Source organism: Drosophila tropicalis, unplaced genomic scaffold, assembly GCF_018151085.1.
Source record: "Drosophila tropicalis isolate 14030-0801.00 unplaced genomic scaffold, ASM1815108v1 contig_158, whole genome shotgun sequence".
NCBI lineage: Eukaryota > Metazoa > Arthropoda > Insecta > Diptera > Drosophilidae > Drosophila > Drosophila tropicalis.
The window spans coordinates 10,075,001-10,100,496 of NW_027172602.1; the positions used below are offsets into that span (position 1 = coordinate 10,075,001).

A 25,496-nucleotide genomic window follows, 5' to 3' on the forward strand; every position below is an offset into this window, starting at 1 on the left:
ATTATTTTATGGCCATGGTTGTTGCTTTTGCGTTGCTGCAGTTCAGCTTGATTTATTTCATTTCATTTCATTTTGCCATTGCAATGAGTGTCCAGATGAAGAAGAATTGCCAGATTGGCCGAGAGAGAAACTGGAAATCTAAGGAAATTGATGTGAGCATGTAAGGAATAAGGTTAGCAAAATAAGTTACTTATTACAGGCTGCTTAAGTTAAAGCCAATGCCCCATTAAAGCTTAACAAGAAGCTTGGATTAAAATCCGATCAAATATTTCTTCTGGTTTCCTTTTTTGTATAATCAGTTATCGATCGACTTGCGTTGAATTCAATATATATGAATATTAAGAGGCAAAAACATTTTATTCCCTTTTTTTTTCTTGCCAGTGTTCTATTCGCGTATCCTTGTAGGGAATTCGCTTCTCTCACTTGCACAAATAAAATATTGCACTTTCCAAATGCATGACAGGAGAATGACTATGGGTCTCTGCTTCAGATTTTTTCCTTTAGCTCGACAGATAAGCCATTTTTTTCTTCTTCTCCTTGCTGTTGCTTTGCCCCAACATCACCCCTACACATTCTTTGTGTGCACTCCCCCGTTGGCCCACCTCCTGGCCGCGTTTACTTCTGACATGCATGAGTTGCGCGCCTGGCGGAAATGGCAGTTTTTCCATTACTGCCAGCCTCTTAATGGAGCAATGAGAGTGGAGGTTGGAGTCTGGAGAAGCCAAGATCCTGCCACCCGCACTCTTGGCTTAGACTCGTATTACTTAATTTTTATGAAATATCTTGACAAAAACAACAACAATGCACCAGATAGACAGATAGAACAATGAGATGTCTCATCAAATTTCAATGGAATTAGAGAAGGTCAAGCAAACAAAGCAAGTGTATGTAACTCTTAAGATACTCTTTAAATTTGATTAAAACATCATTTTACGGTCTTTTTGTCAAGCTGATAAATAAATATGGCCCTGTGCCATTTTTCCGATTCCCAAGGTAGTCATTTTAATGTAATAATGGAGCAACACATCAACAAGAGCAGGTTCAGGGCCAAAACCATAACCGAGACCACAATGATTCGCTTCGTTTGCCTTTTGCCTTGTTTTGCTGCAACATCTCCAAGAAGGAGTGAAGAAATGGCAACACTAAAATGCCACTCAAGGCAATCCTAAGCCCTCCGCTCCCTTTCCATTGCCATCCGCCACTCTGGGTCCTTAGTCTTCTTAGCCTGCTTTTGGAGTCGTGTGTGTGCTGTGTGTGTGTGCTGGCAGGGAAAATATGCATTGCAGTTGTTACCAAATTGCATGCAGTTATGGCAAGTGCCTTGCCAAGGATGTGGCGGCCGAAAGATGTGGAAGATTGAGAAAATGCAACGCCCAAAACGAAACCAAACGCAACCAAAATTTTCGGTTGCCGCTGCCTGCTGACATGGTTCAAGTGATATGCGAGGTGTGCTTGAAGTGATCATGGTTTGCACTTGAATACACAAGTCCAACATATCGAATCGAAGAGAAATTCCAATTTGCGTTGGAAATCATTTCCCAATATAGATTTTTTAGCTCATGTACTCTCGAATTTGTATTAACGTTTGAGAGCTTAGCACTTTATCACAGCCCACTGGAGTCCCAATGAAGAGCAAATGTGTATATCCAGGTCTATGATCCTCTCTGTTTCACTTCTGTCTGCACCCATAGATACTTGAATTTGAGTAACCCTCGTTGTGGGATGCACCGACCATAATGAAAATATGGGTTCATGTGTGCACAAGTGAGCGGAAATACTTCTTCTACTTATCTAAATGCTAAAATCTAAGTGGCAACAGAATTCTGAAAAAGGAATTGTAAAAATTCAAAGAAAAAGGCATCTATATGCATATACACACATACACACAAATGTCTGTATATACTTTACGCCGGAATAAAAGAGGGCATCGCCAAAAAGCAACGGACAAGGAAAAGGATTTTTGCGGAATATGGAAATAAATTTTATTAGATGTGCGAAAGAATCTTTCTCTTCGTTTGCTTTAGTCTCTCCATTTTTTTATAGACATTTTTCTTTGGTTTGGTTTTCTTGGTCTTTTCCCTTTTTTTTTTTCCTTTTTTTTTTTTTTGCATTACGTTAAATGGGATATTAAAGTGAACCAATAGCCAGACAAAAATGGCCAAAAATACATTCCCTAGATATTTGAGCAATAATTTTGAAAATGATTTTTTGTGTAATGCGTTGACGTTGAATTGATTTGATTCGATGTGCGCTTTGTGCAAATTTTCTTTTTTGTTTTACGGCTAAATGCAATGAGATACAGAGGAAAAGAGAGTGAAGGAGAGATAGAGTAGAGGATGTATGAGTGTGTGTTGGCATAATTTTCATCAAAACTGCTGTTTGCCCATCCTGATGAGGAAATGTTACGTGAAAATTATTTCGGGAGGGACCCAAATATATCCAACGGCCATTGATATGCCGTGTGTCCTCCATAATTTAGCACTCGAGTCTCGAGGCGATAATCTGATTGACGCTGCTGCCATTATGTCTGTCTGTGTGTGTGTGCGTGTGTGTGTGTTTGAAGGGCAGCTGCATGTGTGTGTTGGTGACAGCGAAACGTTGCGTATACTTAATCAAGCGGATTAAATTAATTTAAACTTTGAGGTTCTATGCTTTTCATTGCATCGGTAGAGAGAACATTCTTTCGAACAACAACTTTATTATAAATCACGCATACGACATGTAGTTCCACTTTAAATGAAGGAAATCCCACAAAAATGCCACAAACCAACAATTAAGAAGTTTCCATAGTAAGAACCAAACTCAAAGCATTCTGTAGATTGTTGCCTAATCACTGCTAAACTGCAAATTATATCTGAAATTTTAGTATAACATTTGTTTTTTTTTTTTTCTATGTTTCATTATTAGCATTTAATTGTTGACATGTTCTACCCCAATTAGAGTGTTGACCAATTGTGCAAAGAAAATTTAATTGTATAATTTTGTGCAATTAAATGAAAAATGAAATCTTTTTATCCCCCTGAATTTTCCAAATGGGAAAAAAGTGGGCAATGTTGTTTAATCGCAATTAGAAGCAAACCATATGAAGCGTATGAATGAATTTTTCGATTTTTTGGGGGGCAGAGCAAGAGAGATAATTGTGCAAAGAAAATTGAATTAGCTTAACATTCTGAAGTTAAAGTTGATAAAGTTGAAGTTAATTCGTTTGCGATGAAAATTTCTTAAAGTTTTGATTGTGAAGGGGAAACCAATGAAAATGTATATGTACATACATTTGAGCCACATTGAAAAAGAAGTTGTTGGGTCGATTGGTCGCTGGACTCCCACTTCTGACTCTCCGCCCACTGCCAGAGCTCAGGTTTTACATTTTGGTATAATATTTCATTGGCTGTCCACTTCAATACTCTCACTCAATGAGCATATGTTTTATCGCATGGGAAAGTTCTCAGTGTTTCTTTTTTTTTTTTATGTATTGGCAAAAGTCGTGACTCTTATTCCCTAGGGTGTCATATATACATTGATGTCTGCATATGTGTGTGTGTGTGTGTGACTTTAGCTTTTGCGTGAGAAACCTATGAAAATGGAAAAGAATGAGTAAGTGGGTGCTGGGGTGAAATATACTCAGGGGAAAATTGGTTAAATTTAATGTCAATTGTAACGAAAAGATGAAAGGAGCCAGCATCGGCATTCGTCTGTTGAAGGGCGTGGCTATTTATAATAATTATACAAATATAGTGGTTTATTATCGAGAGAAAATGAAAGTATTTCTACTTTGTCTGCTTCTATGTGCACATTTATTTTAGTTTACTTCTTTCGGGCAAGACTTGGGATCTCTTTTAAGCCCTTTAAACCTCTAGCTTGCTATAATATTTGATTTGCAATAATTGATAGTGTGCGTAGGCATCTCCGTTGAGTGAACTGGCTTGGACTCATCCTACTGATGATGCTCTTGACATTAACTATGTGAATTATGTCCATCATAATGATAATAATGATAGTGATTATGATGATATTGTTGGGTGGTGGTGCCTCAACTTGAGAATAATTGTCTGACATACCAAAAGGTTTGCCTTGATTCACAAATATTTCAACCTCTTGACATGCATAGTTTTGAGTGAGTTACATTAATTGAGATTTAACATTGAATTGATTGGTACAATCCCATTGAGTTGCACATTCGCATAGCAGCACAATAAAGTTTGAAATTATATATAGACACTTGGTTTTTAAGTGAGATCGGAATTTACAGCAATTGACGATGACTTTGAACGTTAAAACTATAATTTATTTATTAATACTTTAATTATCTTCATTATAGGAGGATGTAAGGCTTAGAAGTGGAGGAACTTTGCCCTCTAGAATATTTAACAAAATTTGTTGGCTCCTACTTTTCAAGCCAATTGCATACTTTTAAGGGCACTATACTAGATTTGTCTAGGTCTAAATAAGTTACCATTTTGTTCAAAGAAGTATTGATAGATAAAGTTTTGTAGCAAACAATCTAAGCATATTAATTTAAATAATAATTTGGCATAATTATATGATAATTTTTTTTAAGAATTGAAATTGTCTACTTACCTTTTGCAGACCAATAATTTAAGATTTAAAAGTATTTTCAAAATCAAATACTTGTAAAACTTATAAATAGAATATTTTAGACAAAATGCTTTTCAGTTGACCAAGGTCCAGTGAGTGAGTGTGTGTGTGTGTGTGTGTGTGTGTGTGTGTGTGTGTGTACGTGTGCATTTCATTTTGTTTGGGTTTCTGTCCGATTTGTGTTTTAAGGACCTTGTTAGTCCTATTACTCGTAGTCAATTATCCATATTGTCAAATTCATCAATCAGGCGAGTCAAAATTTCCAGTTGTCAGTAAACCATCATCAGTCGTCAGTCAATGCAAATTGTGTTTACATATGCAAAATGAGTACACAAGTCACGAGTCAAATAAATGACGCAGACATTGCAGGGTTAAATCATGTGGAAACTTATTGGAATTCACCTATTGTATATTGACATAAAGTGCAAAAGAGTCAGCCAGTGGAGTGGTAGAGGAGGAGAGTGAGAGCCTGGGGGAGGAGTGGTTGGCAAATAATTTAAATTGATCAAATTAAAGGCCAACTGTTATCATCTTGATTTCGACTAAAACTAAATAATGCAAATTTTGGGCACAGCGGGGGTGGCAAGGTTCAGCCGGGTGGGGGACAGGCAAAAGGAGCAGAGTACACACAACGAGCGAGAAGGGGGCAACCAGTTAAAGTAAGGGAGAGAGACAGACAGACAGAGAGAAAGAGTGAGAGTGAGCGATACGGTGGGGGGGGTGAGAAATTGTGAATGTGGTAAGGATTTGACAGGGGCACTCTACAAAATAAAATAAAAGGAAAGGTAGAGAGAGAGATAGAGAGGGCAAGATATAGTATTCTGATCACTTACTCGTATTATCTTTTGATCACGTATTATTTTGCGTATGCAGTTCACAATAAACGTTATAACCATTCCGCCGAGTATCAAGCCAAATACAATGACAATGATCAGCACATGTTCCGATTGGGTAGCCGTTTCCTTCTGCAAGTTGTAAAAAATAAGCAAGTAATTAGTCGAAACCAAAGTCCGGTCAATCGTATACACATGTGTTCATGATTATATACATAATGTTTCACAAATTTGCCCTATAATTAATAATGACAGGCAGCAGTCAGGGACCCTAAAGCAGATAATGATGGTGATTGGACGTATGCAAATGCACTCCTCACCCTTCTAGTGCGTGTGTGTGTCCATTTAACCAAGTTGATAAACATATAAATCGAGTTTGAAACAGGGTAAATATCAAATTAATTTCTCATTTTTCATAGCATACTTTTTTGCATGCTCTCTCCAATTGGATTTCCATCGTGGTCAACTGAAATAATTACACAGGCCGACATTTTTGAGGTCATAAAAAAGTGTTTGAAGTTCAATAGGTCTCCTATAGTAATTGGGGGCTGCTAATCACGGCCCTGTACTTAGTTTTTCTCCATCAGCATTTGCATACGTCAGGATTTCGAAAAAAATGCGTTCAAATTATTCAAAATGACCAAATTCGCATTAATAATTATTAATAGGTGTCTACTAAAGATATAAATAATTCCTCCTATTTTTTGCTCAATCTCTGCATCGTGTCAGTAATGTCTCTTTAAAGTCGTATCTTCAGAAGACTTTAAAATCTCATGGTCTAGAATATCGATCGATTGCCTGTTTAAATTTTAAGTTATTTAACTTTTAAGTTATAAGCTATGAAGGTAGTAGAATTTGCCAGGGTATTTCATAACGAATGGAGTTTGTTCAGTTTCCGGGTTTTCTTTTTTCGTTTGGTTTACTGTTTCGTTTTGTTTTAATTACTTATATTTGTTATGCCATAAAAGGCAGAAAACTTTGTGGGAAACAAAAACTTAGTTTCAAGTTGATTTCGTGATTGTTGTTGTTGTTTTTGAAACGTGTGTGTTAGGCGTTGGGTGGCTGGCAGCAATGGAGGACGGCCAATAAATGTTTGCCCATAATTAGATGCACGTACAACAACAACAAACAACATTTTCAGGAGAAAACAAATGGTGTTTGTGGTAGTTGGGCAGACGGGCGGTTCACTTACCGGACAACTTTCCTCATCCCAGCGAAATTTGCAATTGTCTTGATTATTACAACGCAAATCCTTTGATATGCAGGTCGTGTCCTCGCAATCATATTCATCGGATGTGCAGCCTGTCAGCAAGAGATAAAGAAATAAACGAAAAAAGGTGAGTTAACCATCGAAATTTTTTAATTGAAAAGAATTTCCCAGATTTTCACTTTTTGATACAAAATTTAACCCTCTATTCCCATAGTACTTGATGGCGCGGTAAAACGAAAAAGCAAAGTGCACGTAATCTCTAAACATAAATCGCCTTGGCCCCGGCAACAGTAATTGGCAATGCCTTTTTCCGTCTCTCTCGTTCTCTTTGGAAAATGGAATGGCAAACTAAGTGTAAGAAAAGGTCATGGAGTGAGTCCGATTAGTGTTAGTCTGGCAGGCTGCCTCCCTTTATGGTTTGTCTGTTTAGTTACTGCCTGCCGAAGAGTACACAAACTTCGAGAAGGACAATCGGTGAATGACAAAAGAGTACTTAGCCTTTGGCAACAGGCGGCAATCAACCAAAACTCTGGACGACAGACGGACACAAAGACAGACACCGACAGAGAATAAGGCATAACCAACAGAAGAAATGGGCACAGAGATAGGCAGATAGACAGACTCGGATTAGACGAGATTCGGGGCGGTTTTCTTTTGTTTTATCATGCCAAAAGGCCAACAATAGGGACCATCAACAACTTACTTGTCATTTGTATGTGTACTTAGTTTGTGGGGTTGCTTTATATGTATATGTAGTATGTATAACTTACCAGTACCACGATCCCGAAATGCTGTGTACAGTATGCCGAAGGTAGAATTTATCGCTATTTGATCGGCGAAGAATCGTAGATGTAGAATATTTGATTCGGCTGTTATACTCTCACCCGCTGAACCGCAGAAGTTTTTCACTCTGCAACAAAAGATTGAAACATTGAATATTAGCAAGTAACGTTAAATACCCTTACTTATCATTTAAACGTCGTTTAATTTACATCTAGTTAAAAGATTTGCTAAATGATTTGTATCTATTTGTTTCGAATTTGAATGAATCTATATTAAGAATGAATAATTCACGACCAATGATTGTGATTGCTTTTCTTGTTGGCAAACAAAAAACTGCGCTAAGAACAATGTTGACTTGTTTATCGATGGAAATTTGTAATTTTTTATCATTTCTTCAAGTGAAACGAACGAGCCCAAATGCCAAGGTATGTAAATGAATTGTAAAGAACAAAGAGGCGGAAAGTCTATTTATTTTAAGTTACACTTGCAAAACGGCATCTTCATTTGAAGCAGAGATTTGTAAACTAAAAAAATTTGTATATTTACTAAGAAAAAGTCTTTTCAAGGTTTCCTTAAGGAAAATTTTTCACAGTAAGTCCATTCCATTTAGAATAATCTTCAAAATCAGTAAATATTACCCCAAGAAATCAAACACAATCTTAATATTTTAACTAAAATTATGATATGTGGCTTTAGAGATTCAATAACTACTAATAAGTATTCTAAACAGGATAAGTAACTGAATGCTAGTTAAAAGATTTAAAAATAAACTAACTCGCATATAAAAGAGAGTGAAAACTTCGGCATATACATGATAACTTCCGGTATTTGTAGCCATTTTTATTTTATTTCCTTCCATTTTACTTTCCCTATGTATATATATATATATATATATATTTTTTTAACGCATTTTACGCTCTGCTGGCATTTTGTGCGGCTACCCAGAAAGTATGCTATGAAACTGAGCATTTTGTGGGTGCGTATAATCGCAGCTATGTGCGTGTGTGTGTGTTGATGTGTTGTGTGTGTGTGTGTGTGTTTGTGTGTTGGTGTTGCCACCCGTCGTGTGCGATAAATTGTTACGAAAAATGAATTTAAATGAAAGCATGAACACATTGAACGCCCGTTCGATGCCCCTGACAACAAGGAGCAAAAAGCAGCAAAGAGCAGCACGAAACAAGCATCAAATCAATGGACATGGCTGACTAGACAGACAAGAACCACACGAAAGCACCAAAGGACCTATAACCAGTGCTCCTCCTCGATACGGACGGGACAACCTCAATCACTTTGAGTGTGTGTTGCCACCAAAAAAAAAAAGAAAAAAAACAGCAATAGCAACAGCAAAAGAAAATAAAATGAAGCCGGCAACAAGTGGAAATTTCGTTGTGGCGCGTTAAAAGCGGATGTCACTGCGAATAGATGAGATGAGATGAAACGAGACCAGATACAATAGAACGCAACAACAAGACAACATTCACATGATGTCGAAATGAAAAGAAATTCGAAAGTCAAAGCCGAATTTAAAGTTAAAGCCGATGACAAGAATGAACTAGTAGGTGAGTTGGTGGTTCAGTTGGTGGTGGAGCTAATGGTTGAGGTTGAAGGTGGCACACTTCCGTTGGCATACAAAAAGTGTACGTTCGCTTCGTAATAAATTGAAAACACGCTTTGATCTCCTCACTGTCAAATTTGTTCGTTACAGAGATACACTTGCCAGACGGCATAAACGATTTCTTAAAAAACATAAGCATTGAAGGAATAAGCCAAAGGAAAATTGTTACAAATGATTGTTTGGTAGGAAAACTTTACAGATTGCCAAATTTGTCTTTTCTAAAGAAAAATTAAAGGGTATACAATTTCCGGCTTGACCAGAGCTAATCTGTCTGGCCTTTATTTCCTTGCTACGGAAATTGATTTGAGGTTGAGGCCTTACCTTAATGGCATAACAGTTTGCTCTGGGAATATATCCAAAAAGTTTGTCTCACAATCGTTGGGCTTGCTCAGTTTAAAGTCCAAAAATTTCAAAAAAATCTACAATAGAATTTGAAACAATGATTTTTGTTAAATTTCTCAATATATTGTTCTCCCACCTTCCAGTTGTCCTTCACTTGAACCCGCCAAATGCAGTCCAGGGCAATCTTATTGCGTATCACCTGCTCTCTTATCTCTTCCGGCACATCTGTCGAATTGATGAATCCCTCATAGCCATCCTTTTCGATGGTGCAATTGAGATCCGTACTCGGTGCATCACGGTTACGATCCAGATACTCATAAACCGCACTGAAACCAGTATACTCGATGGTCTCATCCGAATGAAAATGCAGCCATAAATATCTTTCCTTTGATGTGATTTCCGGTGGGAAATCAGTACCGCAATATTTGCCAATTAACGTAGAGAAACCATATTGGCCGTCTCGTATCTAAAATTGCAAGAAAACCAAGTCATTTGAGAAATGACGATTCGATATAGAAAGCTCTTCTGCTTAAGTTTTAGTTAGTCAATTACAATAATTAAGGAATAATTTATGGGGTAATCAAGTTAAGTCAATGGTGTACGTTTTAAGTAGTTCCTTCGCATGTTGTCAGCTTGCCTATTAAGCTTTTGACATTTTTGTTCGAATAAAATCTCTACGGAATTGAAATCAGAATGGAAAGGCCAAGCAATTTAGCTAGAACGTAACAAAACACAATTCAGTCGAGCAAAGACAACTTTCAATTAAAACTAGAAACTGCAGTTGGTGAAAACAGAAGGCGAAGGCGTAGAAATGCCTATCGAAAAACCAAACCGAAACGAAAACCAAACCAAAAAACAAAAAAAAAAAGCAGAAAGGAAAACTGTGAAACAAAATACCGATAAACCTTCTTGTTGTAACTGTTGTTAGATTTGTTTTTCCTCTGTTGCATTCGAGGTGTGTCGAATTGTTACGTTTTGCGTTTTTGTGTTTCTTTTTTTCTCCCCCCTTTTACCCTTACACGAAGGATACAAATTTGGTTTGTTTTAAGAAAATTCCCAACAGTTTTGTTAGTTGTTCTATTCTGATTTTGCCCTCAAAAGATAGTTATGCAAGAAGCAGCTGTCGATATGAGATTTTCAGACGAAAATCGTATACAGATATCCACCAATTGAGTTAAATATTAATTAGTATGAGTATTTGATCAGGTTTTCAGACTATGAAATTAGTTTTTGAGCTACCATCGGCTCAGCTAAACATAGATTGACCTAGCATGCTGAAATTGCTCTGTGATTTTCGTTTTCCATCAAGTTTTTGATTTCTTTTACTTACTTCGAGAAAGTCAAATTTGCACTCCTCCTTGGCCTCAATATTAAACGAATTGCGAAAGTCCAGGCGTATGATTTGTCCCTTTGGCGCTGTAATTAGATGCAAACAAGAAGCAAGAAGAGAAAAACCAAAAGCAACACGTTAGTCTATTTATTCCATTCGATCCGGGTAGCCTAAAATGTAGCCATGGTGAATGCGAACACTCCCCAAGGACCTCCAGCAGACAGGACAGACAGAGAGACCGATAGACTGAGAGGCGAAAAATGGCCTAGAGCTGAATAACTGATTAACAGCACCGACGGCTCAGCCATGTGAACCTAAACCTGAAACTTGAAAGGGACGAACAGTAAAAGAAAAAGAAAAAAACAGAAATGAAAAGAAAAGGTCGAGCAGATAAGGGCGACACTTTGCTACAGTACATATTAGATTTGAAAAATGATAGATCGCAATCGCAATAATCACAGAAACAACGATTTCAAAAAAGAGTTAACAATTAAATGGGAAGAAAAATAATCGAAAACTTTGATTATATGATCGAATTTCGAAAAAGGTAAATGCTTCTCAAACTGGGAAATAGAGTATTACTAAGTGAATCAATGTCAAAACCAAATCATTGTCATATCTGTGGCCAAATGACAGCATCTGGGGACTCATTTGCAGCCAGTATAAAAGAAAACGGCAAGACACTGGACACTCTCTCTCACACATACACACAGACACTTACAAACATGGATAGATAGATAGATAGATAGATAGATAGAAACGAATCCTCAGTATGAATCAATACCAATACTTACTGACTGGCACTGGCATTTGAAAAGACATTTCGTTTGCTTTTGTGCCCGCCCTCATGACCCACGCCAATTGAACTTGTTCGGTAGACCTCCATGCAAACATCACACGCACACATACAAGCACACACACACACGTGCACACCCAAACACATACTTGTTTAGGTGCCTATTATATAATAGAGATGGACAAAGTAATGAAAGATGGCATCAAACTCACACACACAAAGGAACCCAGGCAACAAACAAAATGCCCAAAGTGAGTAAGGTTTGAATGGCTGAATATGGGTATTATGGGAATAGCCATAGAACTGAAAATGGAAATACAAATAGGAATCCCGTTTGATTGCCCTTGATAGAAGAAGAAGATGGGCCCGAAAAATATGTGAATGGAAAAAAGCGAAACCCAAACCAAATGGGAAATAAACACGGCAGCGAAATAAAAAGCAACAAAAGGAAGAGCCAACCAAATTTTTAAACAAGTTTTTGGCTAAGCAATTCATCCTTGCCCAATTTTATGGCCAATATCGGATTATAACCCTCCGAATAAATAGTTTGGTTATAAACACGTTTTTAATCACTGCATAACCAAATGTTTATTTTTAACAAATACTTGAGTGTCATATCTTGCTTGTGAGTGTGTGTGTGTGTGTTTAGTTTAGTTCATGGTTGAGCTAAGTAATTGATTTACTTGGAATGTGATGAACTTGCCAATGGATTATTTATATATGTAGATGGTAACCACAAGCAATGGATGAAAGGGAAGCCAATTGTCAGTCAAGTATGTAGTTGATGCTGCTGCTGCAGTGAATCAACTGAATGCAGGCAAATGTCGTAAAAGTTGGTTATGGCAAGGACTTAGCCAAGAGCCAGCTAGCTAGCTACTGCAAATAATTGCAAGACTTTGGCCTTTGGATTGCTTTCTCGGCGTTGACATTACCAGATGTCAGTCCACCAGTCTCTTTCTTGTTCTCCCCTCTCTCTCTCTCTCTCTCTCTTTCTCTATAGTGTGTTAGTCGCACAATTCAGTGAAGCATGAGATGCTCTCCATCGTTTTGTGTGTGCCCCATTAAAAGCGTTAGCGTGTTTCCCTGATGGCACCTCATCGACTCCATTCCCACATCTCATTGGATTTGATTGGGGTAGAATGATGTGTGTGTGTGTGTGTATGTGTGTGTACATATGTACGGATGTATGTGGGTAGATCTCGTCGTTGTCATATTTGAGCTATACTCGCTTCACTGCCTCTCAACTTCGATTTTAGATAAGTCCATACGCACACATCCACACACTCACACACACACACACACATATACACTGGGGATGGAGGATAAATATGTCAGCAACATAAAGGGGAAAGAGATTCAACAAATCATTTGTCAGTTAAGACAAAATAATGTCAACGCAAAAGTCGCCGAGCTGACAGATAAAAACCTAAAGCGAATGATTGACTTTACCCATAAGCACGCATCAGCGGTTCTCAAACTGTATGCCAAAGAAGTTCTAATTCTTCTTCACATACTCGGGGAGGGAGTTAAGCATATTTGCAAATCAATATGATGGCTCCAAGACTGTCTCTCTGTGCTACTCAAATAGCCTCAGGGAGGCTAACCTCAAGGGAATGCAACCATAACTTATGACGGTCGAAAAATCATTCAATTGCATACTTGTGCATACACTCACCTGTTATCACACGTGTGCAATTGATATTCTTTGGATATAGATTTGGATATTCTGGACTGTAAAGCTCATTCTTGGTTGGATCACCCTCCACAAAGAGTCGACATCGGTCGACTTCTTCCTCCTTCACTTGACGTTCGCTACGCCCGGATCGCGGAGGTCGGGATATAGTTAATGAATCCTCATGCTCATAGGGAAAACCATTATGGGTAATGGCAAAGGCTGTCGTCGATGTGGCCAAATCCGTAATAGTGGCGTTAACTTTCACTGTAGAATAGAAAGCAACATAAATGAATAAATAAAGCGTTCTTTCTTTGAGTAGGAAACTTGTAACAGTGTAACAGGTAGAAGAGAGCATTGCCCCGTTTAGGTTAGCATTTAGAAATATATTTATTATTATTTTATGCACACATATGCATACATACATACATACATACATACATAATAATACACGTAATGTATGTGACAGCATAATGCTTATTCTTTCTTTTAGTTCCCATAATATGTGTATAACTTTTGCAAACGATAAAAAAAAATATATATACATTTTTATGCATATATAAAATGTATGAAAAACTCTGAAAACTTTTGCATACAAAACATAAAGTTGTGTGCGGCCCCAAAAAGTAGGCAATGCAAATTTTTAAAGCATCAACCCAACTCTAAGTACTCGTACACACAAACACACACACACACCAACACAAGCAAACACAGTCGCAGGGGCAAACACTTGCTCTTGTGCGTTGTATATTTGAACTACTATGCAAGTAACTGTAAATGCAACTGTAACTGCAATTTTAACTGTAACTGCATCTAAACAACAATCGTAAAGCTTCATGTGAAGTGGCCCAGAGCAAAAAACCTACACACACACACACACAATCACTAATACTTAAACGTTATAAACATGTGTGTGTGTGTGTGTGTGTGTGTGTGTGTGTGTGTGTGTGGGAGTGTGCTTGTGTTGGCCATGTGACCCATCGACTTTGAGTTGCTCTCAATTATATAAATTTAAATTCTTTACAAAAATTTATAACAAAAAAAAAAAAAACGAGAAAACAATGAAAAATATTTGCCAATTATTTGAAAAATGGATTATCAGAGATTTTGTGCCAAAATATATAACTTTTATGTGAGATTTGTGTGATATAAGCAAAAATATTTATGATTTTGGAAACGAATCTTATTGCAGAAAATAACAAATATGAAAAGAATTCTATTTAGGAAATGAAAAAACAGATACAAAATAATTTAAAACAATTTAAGTGAAAATATAATTTGGAAAACCGTTAATTCTTAAATATAATCCCTCAGATTTCTTAGTTTACATAAGAAGAATCATTTGAATCAATAACTATTTATTGGATAAAAATGATATTATATTTCTTGCAGCTTCTTAAAAATTATTCTCCTGATAAGTGCAAAGTCTTAGCAGGGTCACACTTAATTTAACACTATAATCGAGGGTCATGCAGTAATTGAATTAGCTATAAGCAAGGTCACACTTTATTTTACACAAATTTTTGCAATCTGCCATAAGCTGTGACCTGATGTAAGCTGAGAATATTATGCCCAAAATCCTGTTTTTATGGGTCATAGAGTATAACTCATAACGGTAAATGAACGCGCATACACAGTCATCTATTCACAACTACACCACCCACCCCACACACACACACACACACACAGGACGCGTCGTGAAGTATTTGCTTCGCATTACATGGCTGCCAGTGCCTAATGATGTAGCAACAAATTTAATAAACATATTAAGTGTTGATGTTTTTGTAATTGCAGCTGCCGCTCTTTCCACCATGCCCTTGTCCCCTGGTGCCCCCCCCTTCATCATACCACCCCACTTCCATGTGACACCCAGACAACGTGTCGTGTTTTCTCTTTGCCTTTTCCCCCGCACGCTGAAATTCTTTCACACCCACACTCCATTCGAATGGAAAGGGATTCTTATTGGTCGTGTCGTTGGAATGGCAACGTCATTTTTCATTGCACTCACTCACCTCAATTAAATGAAATTAAACAAATGCGCACTAAATAAAATTAATTGAAATCCAGCATAATAAATGCATTTTTATTGAATTCAATTTAGCATCCATAAAAGCAGAAATTGAATGCCGAAAACTTTACCTAATTAAAAATCTACATAATTTACGATCCGAACCTGAACCTGAACCAAAGACATATAGACCAAACAATACAAACTCAACTCCTTTTTCATTTTATCTATTTTAGTGTAGATGATATTTCATGTGTTGGTATATTCATTTTAATTACAAATTTCATAGCAGATGAATGAAATGATTTGTGATTTTATCAATAACATAATTTTGGCATAATAATCGACCACCGAAATTGTGATTGTCGTTGATATTGCTGCTATTGCTTTCTATCATGTGAGTTGGGTATGAATGTCTACGAGGGCCTCTTCTAAACTATTGAAACTTAACATAACATAGTCCTAAATATAAAATAAATACCTAAGCTTACTTACTTGAATTCGGGATCCTTTCAAATCAATTGGTCAGTTTTCAAAATGGCCTAACCTAATGACAAAAGGTGCAAGGTCCTCAAAAGTACAGGGGAAGCCCTCGTATATTCGAATTTAATTTCAAATTAAGTGATTGATTTTAATATTTGATAACTTATTATAAAACCCACACTAGCTACCTATCGATTATTCCATTTTAGATGTATATTTTGTTGCCTGCAGGTTGAAGCTTTCGAATTACATATATGTATTTCATTCATATTGCTCGTTTAGTTTTCATGATTTAAATTGCCATTTATTAGATTATCAAGGCATGTGTCATGTACGTATAAGCTAATCCGATGATGTCAGAAACACTCTCGCTGTGGCTTACTCACCGTAGCCTTGAAGAGGGTGTCGCCTAATTGTAAAATTCAACATAGACTTTTATACAAATTTACACTCCTTCATTACTTCTCTCAGTTCTTGGGATGGAGAGGCATCTGTTTGGGTTCACACTGCTCCTGCTGCTGCTATGACTGTTTGTTTGTTTCATTTTCCATGAATCCCCATGTCTTTTTGGGTCTCATTTGAGCTAACCCTCGAATTGGATTGCCTTGTAAACCATAAGTTTAACTTTCAACTTTTGGCACCTTCCCAGCATTCAGAGTTCTCAGGGTATGTAGTGGTGTACCCAGGACTCAACGGCAAATAGAACTGAGAACTGAGCCTTTGACTAAGTTTCAACTTTCGGTTTTCAGCTTCATACTTTGAGCTTTTGAAACTTCTACGCGCTGTTCATTTATATTCATATTTGCATATCTCCTTTTCTCCTTCACTTTTGCTTCTTGTGTTTGGCATTTAAGTATCCTTGCCACGCCCACTATGTTAGCCATATACTGGCAAGCCCACATGTATCGTCTGCGTAGCTGTCATCGTTCCCGTTTTTGTAGTTGTCTATGTATTTCATATGCCAACGCAGTTATTTGCTTTAATACACTCAATAGACTTAACACATTTTCCACGCCTCACTTCATAGGTCTCCAGTGCACAGCTAACACCCATTCCACACCCACCCCCCCCCGTCCCACCCAATTTGTGTGTGTTTTTAGTAATAAATTTTGCATTTTCCTAGCTGCTGCAGACACCAAGCGGAAAAAAACGAAAATATATGCATTTTCTACTGAGAAAGACTGAGATAGAGAAACTAGAGTTTTCTGTATGAGTTGCTTGCACTGTGGAGAAATGCATATAATATGTCTCTCATATCAAAGAGAAATAACTATTCGTATCGATTATTGTATGAATAAGCTAAACATATTTTGTAAGAGACTCATATCGATGAGTTTGCCTTTGCAACTGATTGATCATTAAAATTGAAATTCGCTAAAATCAACTGCAACTATTTCTTCGATTCCTTTTTTAATGATCCTTTTGTAATCAGATGATTGCAATTTAAACCGTTTCCCATCGCATATAATAATAATAATGAAAATCGGAAAACAAAAACGTATTATTTTTTATTGTTATGATTTTTAATGTGTAAGTAATATGCCCAGAGTATGCATACATGACGTATGAGTAATAATGAGCAGAAATTGTCATAATACGCTTTAACATCAAACTATTGGTTATTATCGTAAATGATATTGATAAAGCGTTGTAATTATAAATTACACAGACTTTACCTGTAATTATTGTTGATTCAAATTGAAATTAAATAACGAAAATGAGCTGAAAATTCTCTGACGAAAACAGAATCTCAGGTTAATTTGCTGCCCATGATGGAATGAACGAAAACTAAAATGAAGAAGGAAATGAAGTCTATTTGGTTTCCAATTTCCCTGAAATATCTCAATATATTCGATGTCTGTAATTGTAATGCTAAGAAATGGTTTTTAAATATACATTTTGTATAAGTTTTAACCCCATGGTATGTATGCTGCCTACATATGGACTAGATGACTGTGTCAAGCCAGTTGAGTGTCAGTCGAGGAGCAGAAATGGCAATGGCAACGGCAACGGCAACTGTGATTGCGACTTTGTCTGCGACTGTGCATATTTATAGTTTTGTATTGTCTGCCATCCAACCCAGAAATGACTAAAGCTGACTTTTCAAAACAGCATGAGAAGCAAAAGAAGCTGGCTAGCAACTTGAAACAGAATGTGTACATACATACATATATATGTATGTATGTATCTGCAGTTGAGCAAGACTAACTAAGTATCTTTTGTATATAGATATATGTATATGTATGTATGTATGTAATAATTTACAGTTTGCATTAAAATTTCGCCTGCCAACTGTGACCTAGTGCTTTGCTATTTCCCTAGCTTCAGTTTAAGCATCATCTCCATCTCGATGCTCCATTCTCCAACTGCAACTTGTTCAAACTCCTTCTCCTCTGCTTCTCCTGCTACTCTTGGACTCCGAAACGTTCTGAAGCATTCACAAAGTACACAATTTTGCTCATGATTTACTAATTGCTGGCAATTTCCACTTTCTGCATTCACCTTCTGTTGCTGGAAGCTGGTTGCTTTTGCTTTTGCTTTTGCTTTCAATTCCCGTTGCGCTATTTCAACAATTAAAATTTCTATTGAATAAATTAAATGTTAATGCATATGTAATCAGTTATCATCATCTAAAGCAGTAACTTAAGCAGACATTAACAAGGCTAAATAAACGATTTACTATATAAATGATGATAAACATTACGTTTTGCATAAATTTCGCATAAGCGTATAATCCAAATGCAATCTTACGATTACAAACAATTACATTTACATATAATAATTTAGATATTTGGCATACCACATAAAAACGATCGGTTTGGGAAACTTCTATAACTAGAAATCATAAGGATACGATATTCCCTTTCGATTCTTAAGTGTACTTTCAAAGGCATTTAGTTCGCTTGTCCATTATATGTATGTATATCCTTTAAACCTTTAGTGAAATTATCTGCAATTAGTTCTCCTTGAACAAATCGGATTGAAATCAATTAGATCTATAAACAATCGCTAAAAAGTTAAGGTTCCTTATAAATGAAAAGGATGCGAGTCATTGATGTGTGTGAGTGAGTCATAATCAGACAATGCCCAACGACTTTGGCTCCTTGCAGATCCTTGTAAAGTGCATGTATGCAATATATACATAAGTAAGTACTTGGCATTATTCGTAATTAACATTGAAAATGCTGCACTTAATGGGTCTACTCCGCTGATGCTGATGCTGGCGCTTCACTCGACTCCTTAACAAAGAACAAACCAGTATAATTACCCCGAAAGAGAGATTCTTGTTTACAATTGGAATTTCAGCAATTTAAAAAAATAAAATAAAAATATCAAACATATGTACATGTGGAGCGACTAAGTGGAGTGAACAGGGTGTGAGTGCGGGTTGCGGGGTAAGAACAAATGATGAAATTTGCAATTTGTGAAATATGTTAAGAGCGATAACGATTCCAAAATGTAAGCACAACGAAATACAAGTGTGTCAAGGTGCATCTGACAGATACAGATGGCTGGAATCTCTCTCTTTCTCTCCCATACTGTATCTCTCTCTCTTTCTCCATCTATCTATGCAGTTACAAGCACGCACTGCGATAATAATTTGTAGAAAACTTTTCACGCTCGACGTGTCATTAATTGTAAGTGGCACAAAAACATCATCAACCAAGAATAGAGGATTACGAATCGAGCAAAGAATGAATAACAGAGAATGGGATGATCATAATGAAGATGACGATGATGAAGATGATGATGATGATGATGATGTTGGCATCAATATGGAAGCCAAAGGCATAACAATAACTAAGAAAAACTACTAGAGAGACAGACACGCGATGGCTCTAGTTGGATAAACAACACTTGGCAGTCGAACCCATTCCAAGGCAGAATTTTCTCTCTTGACCTCTAGACCCCTCCACACAATCTCCTGCTCTCTGCCCTCTGCTGCTGCTGCTGCTGGTGTTGCAGAATTTCAATTTCTCTCTGGCTTGGCACATAAATAAAATCTGTTTTATTATTTTTCCTCCTTTTTTTTTTTTGGCTGAGAGAAAACAGCTGCCATGTTGCACTATTATACGACACACACACACACACACACATCCATGCAAGCGAGCATATGTTCTACGTTGGCGACATGCCCCCAAAATCAGCTTAGCCCAGCTCAGCTACGATGAGTATATATACTACCATTGGGTAGTCAAGAGTCACAATGCAACTTGAAGAAGTTTCAATTAGCAATAAAACTTGCCATGAAGATCTCAATGGTAAATACTATACATATATACATATGTATATTTAGTTCACTTAAACTTATTATGCAGTACTTGTAACTGAAGAAAAATCAATTTCAAGTACATCATTGACATCATTTGAATACACCTTGGGATAGCTACTAATTATAATTGAAAGAACTAGCTTTAAGTCCCTTTTTTATATACGATAACCAACTGTCTAATAAGAACGAGATGCCTGCCCCAAAGATATGCCGAATTGGAATTTAAAAAGAAAGGGAACTCTCTTAAAAAACCTTTATAGATATTTACAAACAGTCATGAAATTGAATTGAATTTCCATGCAATTGATAAATGTAATGCAATACCCCGATGGCATAAATCCTTTTGGCTCCCCCACAACCGGCCCCCGAAAAAAAAACCCCAAACAAAATATTAGCATTGACATAATTTCGTTGAACGAAATTGCTAGGGCGAAAGAGGGTAGTAGAAAGGGAGGGAGGGAAGAGTCACGGGGTTGTATGCAGAGACAGGAAAGCAGGAAGTTGGAACACAAGTATGTCGGCCCAAACATACAACTAACATGGACATTCTACGAATGGGTGACTGACTCACTGGCTGACTGAGTAACATGTCATATAATAATTTTCCGCTGCTGTGAGTACGGCAACAACAGCAACAACAAGTCGAAGCTTGCTTCCGTTGCGGCAACAATTTCAAAATTGTTAAATTGGAATGAAATGCCTGACAATTGAATTGCGACAAGCAAATTGAGAGCAAAAGCAAAATGAAGGTACAACCCCCAACCAACAACAGTCTCTTGCTCTCTCTTTCTCTCTCTCTCTCTCTTTCTGTCTCTCTTTCTTACTGAAGCTCCCTAGCTGATGCTGATGATGATCTATTAACCCGCAACGTTGCGAAAAACCTCTTGTGGAATTTTATACCTGATGCCATGGACGTGAAATGTGTTCCCCACAGAAGCCATCCCCGATTCATTGCCCACACACTCTAGCTACCCAACCACTCCAACCGCCTCCACCTCCTCCTATACCCCAACATCATTTTCTTTTAGCGTTGACGGCATTTTAATTTGAGTGAAACGCGCAAAAAGACTTTTAAAATTAAATCAGCGTACGGCAGATATCCCAACCCATTCTCTGGGCTTTCTCTGGGCCACCCGATTGCAAACCTCTGTCTACTTCTACCCCTCGCACCCTTTCCTCATGGCTGATGCCTTTAAGGGCAAAGCTCGGCAATTGAGTGCACACGAAAAGCGGACACAAACTGTGCCCTATGAAACGAAACCCAAAAACCCGAACCAAATAGAATAGAACAAAACGGAAAGGAACGAAAAGGAACGGAACAACGGAACTCTTTAACCGAGGCATGCAACTGGCTGCATTCTTCATCAGGCTTTCCATCCCCCCCACTAGTCCGTGTTTCCCCCCTTTTATGCTAGCAAACGCACCTACTGCGTGTTTAGTGGGGCGCAATGAAATTTTAGTCCCAAGCATGAAACTCGAGACCAACTGAATGCATACCCTGCAAGGATTCCAATTTCATTTTCAAATCAATTTTGGTTGTTGAGCTAGTTACATAGATGATAAGGTCAACTTAACTGGATCATCTTGAAGTTCATGGCGGGTCGATCTTGTAGTTGATGTGGAACAACCCGTTTTACCCATTTGCGTACAGGGTATGCAAAAATAAAACAAAATGAAAATCTGCAGGCAAACTGTCAATTTGAAGCGAAAATTTGATTAGGGTTGACTGCGTTTCCACCCGGCGAAATGGAGAATGAACAATGTACATACCAAAGGCAAGACGATGGAGTAAACCAGATACCATCTACCCTACAGCAATTGCTTTATACCATCAAAATAAAAATCTATGGCAAGGAATCGAGAAGGCAAGACGAGCACGAAACGAAATAATAATTGAAAATCCATGTCATGTTAGCATTTCCTGTTCACATCGAAGAAGATGCATGTATTTTGATGGAATTATACGAAACAATGAATTTCACTATAATAAACAAATGAGATTGTCAAACCGAATTAGTTCAAAGAAAGTACATTTGAATGGAAAAAGCTTTTACAAAATTTCACTATTCAATTATCTAAAAAAATGTGGCATACTTATCGGGATATAGTTCTCCTCAAACCGATCAATAAGAATTTAAGTGTTTATTAAATTTAGTTTCTTGGAAAACGTTTCTCTTTCATTGCACTGAAACCAACTAAAAATTGTATCTAATAATAATAATGTTATTTAGATTACATGACTTAAAGCTTAACCTTTGTGATCTAGTACATTGCCTTTAGCCTTAAGGTCACTTAAGTCAATTGTCTCAACAAAATTGTGTCAATTTAATTTATACTTCTTGCTGAAAAAATTTAACACAAAATAATAATGAAAAGAAAGAACAACAGCCTCAAGGATAACGAACAAGAAAAGCAAAATAAGGACTAGCATTGATTTCTATAATCTCAGGACTAAAGACGAAGTGATGATGCTCTATGTTGTAAGGATAGTGACAGAAATGACTTTACCTTGGACTTTAAGCGAATAGGATTAAACAGTCTTATTTAAAATATACAATTTGTATGCTCAGTTGCCTTAACATTAGGATTATCCCCTTCTTGGGCAAGGTCTATTTACCCTTTTTACTTTTCTCTTCTCTTAACCCATGTCACATGGCATGACTGGCTGCAAAAAGGCCACATAGAAGGTGTAGAATGGAACTTGTCGCCAACTTAGATTAAAAGTGATAGGATAGGACAATGCCAACGACAACGTCAACGCTGGCGGCACACCAATTGAGAAAGCAATCACAAGAATAAGCACTAAGCAGAAAGTTAACAAACAGCAACAACAACAATGAATGAACGACAAAGAGAATGACGAGAAATAAGCTGAAACTGAAGCAAAAACAATTTATAATTGAAATCAGTGTCAGGACAACAGAAATAGCAAAAGATGCCACAAGATAACATGATGCAGTGCATCCAACCTTGCATCCAACCAGCACTTAACTTGAATAGCTAAAAAGAGGCCAAAGAAAAATGCAAGATGCTAAAAAGAAATAATAAGGAAAAAATTTGAATTAAATAAAGGAAAAATAACGAAGTTTATATACTCTAGTAAAAATTCTAAAAAAAGAGAAAATAAATAGAAAGGGGGTTAAAATGAAAGTTTCTTCGTGGTCTCTTCTAATATTTGTTGATCAAAACTATATGTAGCATACATTTTGGGGCTCTGACCAAGCCCTCTGCATGGGTTAGTTGAAAATAAATAAACCAGAAAGATAGAAAGAGAGAGAGAGAGAGAGAGAGAGAGAGTGGAGAAAGCACACACAAATTAGCTAATGTTAAATAAACCCTCCAAAAGCCAAGTCAAGTTGCTTTGCCATAGAGAAGTAGTCCCCGCGGGCATTACAACCATCTAACTACGTACAATTAGGTCAGCTAACATTTGGAACAAATGCAAACCAACCAGAACCAAGGCAGATCTTCAATTTAAGCATTTTACAAGAAAATTAATTTAAAGGCTTGGACAGTTTTGTCCAAGTGCTTAAATGGAATGTTAAATAATTGTCATTGTCAAAATTTATAGACTTATTAGCAACTAAATAAATTAAGAGGTTCATTTTCACAGCATCAAAATATATCCAACTGAGTTGTTTTCTCAATCAAATTGTATATTTCACATACATATATATGGGTATATGTTAGTGTTGGTATCATTTAACCAATATTTTAATACAATTATTCCATTATTACTTACATAAATGTGAAATAAATAGCAATTAATTTTGCCCGATTGAGCTAAATACTTGGTTGACTGGGTTTTTTGTGTTAAATTCTCGAATGACTCGAATTGACTTCAAAGAAATACTTCAAGTTCCAATGGCTATAAATCAAAATGGGGGAAACCAGAGAGAGAAAGGACTTCAATCAGGCATAAAAACCAAAATTAATTGTAAATGTCTCAAATGTACATTTTCTTGTTTTCGGTAAAATTAATTGAAGCTCTCTTCATCTGTTTGTGTTTGTGTGTTGTCTGAAAAGGTGAGATAATTATATTTATTAAAAGGCTTGCCTTTATCGGACATTGTCTCTAATCCCTTGGCCACACCAGCAGGCCAAACAAACCAAACCAGACTAGACCAGATACCAACACAGAGTGGGCTAAAGACCCGAACCGAATAGGGCCAATGCTGAAAGCCCTCAAATTGTATTTGTAAGTATCCTCGCCCTTTCCAATGAAATGCCAACCTATGGCTCCTGCTGGTCTGGCCTTTAATTAATGGCCACTTTTGGGAACAGTTGGTAGTTTCTAATTTCAAATAAATAAACTCGGCCACTTCGCTCTCTCTTACCGATTCGATTCGCATTGACCACGCCCCTGGTCCTGGCATTCTGGCCAACAGACGACGATGGCCCAAAATTGGTTTTGCTCCATTCGAACAATCATCCCCGGCTCCAGCCACGCCCTCCCTTGCAAAATGCGGTATTATGCAATGCAATTGGATTAAAATGGCTTCCTAGTAAAAGTAGGAGAGTAGAAATTTTGAACGAAACTCTAATGAAAATATATTTTCACTCGCAAAAGGCACCTATACATACATACATAAGAAGAAATCAGAAAATGTATGTACTAAACCATAATTCAATGGCATTTTCTTTATGTATTATGTGAAGCATTTGCATTTGCATTTTGAAATTCTGTCCCGACAAAAGGAGCGGTTTTTCCAATTGATTGCCGACACTCGTAGACCGCCCACCCCCTTCGTCCATCCTCATCCATATTGGCTCCCTTTTGGCTTTATCTGGCACCTTAACTTGGCTTACTGTTGTGCTATTTTTCATGTCAAATTATTCAATTATTGGTGAAGCGAATTGAAGCGAAAACATGCAAAAGGCAAAGAAGAGGAAATGATGAACCGAGAGAGAAGCGAACAGAAACGACAAGTTTATACCCTTTGCTTGGCATTACCCTTTTCTTGGGTGGCAAAAAGCAAAAACGAATGTTTGTCTCTGGTCACATAGACCCCAAAGTACCCTATATACATATGTACATACATTTATATATGTATCGAGTGTGAATGTGCGAACACTGTGAAAGCTGAAGCCAATGTTGGTTTTCGTCAGTGTGCTTGTGTGTGAGCATATGTATGTGTGTGTGTGTGTGTGTACAGTTTCTGAACTCCATGGGTCACATTTTCTGCACGCATTAATTTTCAATTATGATAGACTGTCAGCAGCTGCTATTTTCTCGCTCCCCACCCCGTACCTAATGGTTATTTTTTGGGTAACTGTTTTATCACAAGGGTAATCCCAGCAACAGGCAGGGATTATTAAAATTATTACTCTAGCAAATTAGAAAATAAATAAAATAAAATGTTCCACGTGCCACAAAAAAAAAAATGGCGTGCCCTTTAGAAAGGTCTTTGTTTCGTTTATTGTCCTCCTTTTTTTTTGTCGCATGGCTTTGAATTACCAAAAAATCGAAGGAGAAGAATCCATCCCTCACACAACAGAAATCCCTTTACCCTATTCGATTTCAAATTACCAAAGTTTCCTTTATCAATGCCCGG

General features: G+C 37.1%; 1 protein-coding gene across 1 annotated transcript in view; it reads right to left on the bottom strand.

Moving 5' to 3' along the window:
• Positions 1-25,496, bottom strand: part of Neto (Neuropilin and tolloid-like) — a 68,244-nt gene that overhangs the window by 9,791 nt on the left and 32,957 nt on the right. Inside the window, exons 4-10 of the mRNA XM_068302697.1 lie at positions 13,181-13,444; positions 10,710-10,795; positions 9,516-9,845; positions 9,359-9,456; positions 7,410-7,549; positions 6,622-6,731; positions 5,430-5,561 (exon numbers count right to left, since the gene is read on the bottom strand). Coding sequence (XP_068158798.1) covers positions 5,430-5,561; positions 6,622-6,731; positions 7,410-7,549; positions 9,359-9,456; positions 9,516-9,845; positions 10,710-10,795; positions 13,181-13,444 — 1,160 coding nt within the window. The remainder of the gene's footprint in view (positions 1-5,429; positions 5,562-6,621; positions 6,732-7,409; positions 7,550-9,358; positions 9,457-9,515; positions 9,846-10,709; positions 10,796-13,180; positions 13,445-25,496) is intronic.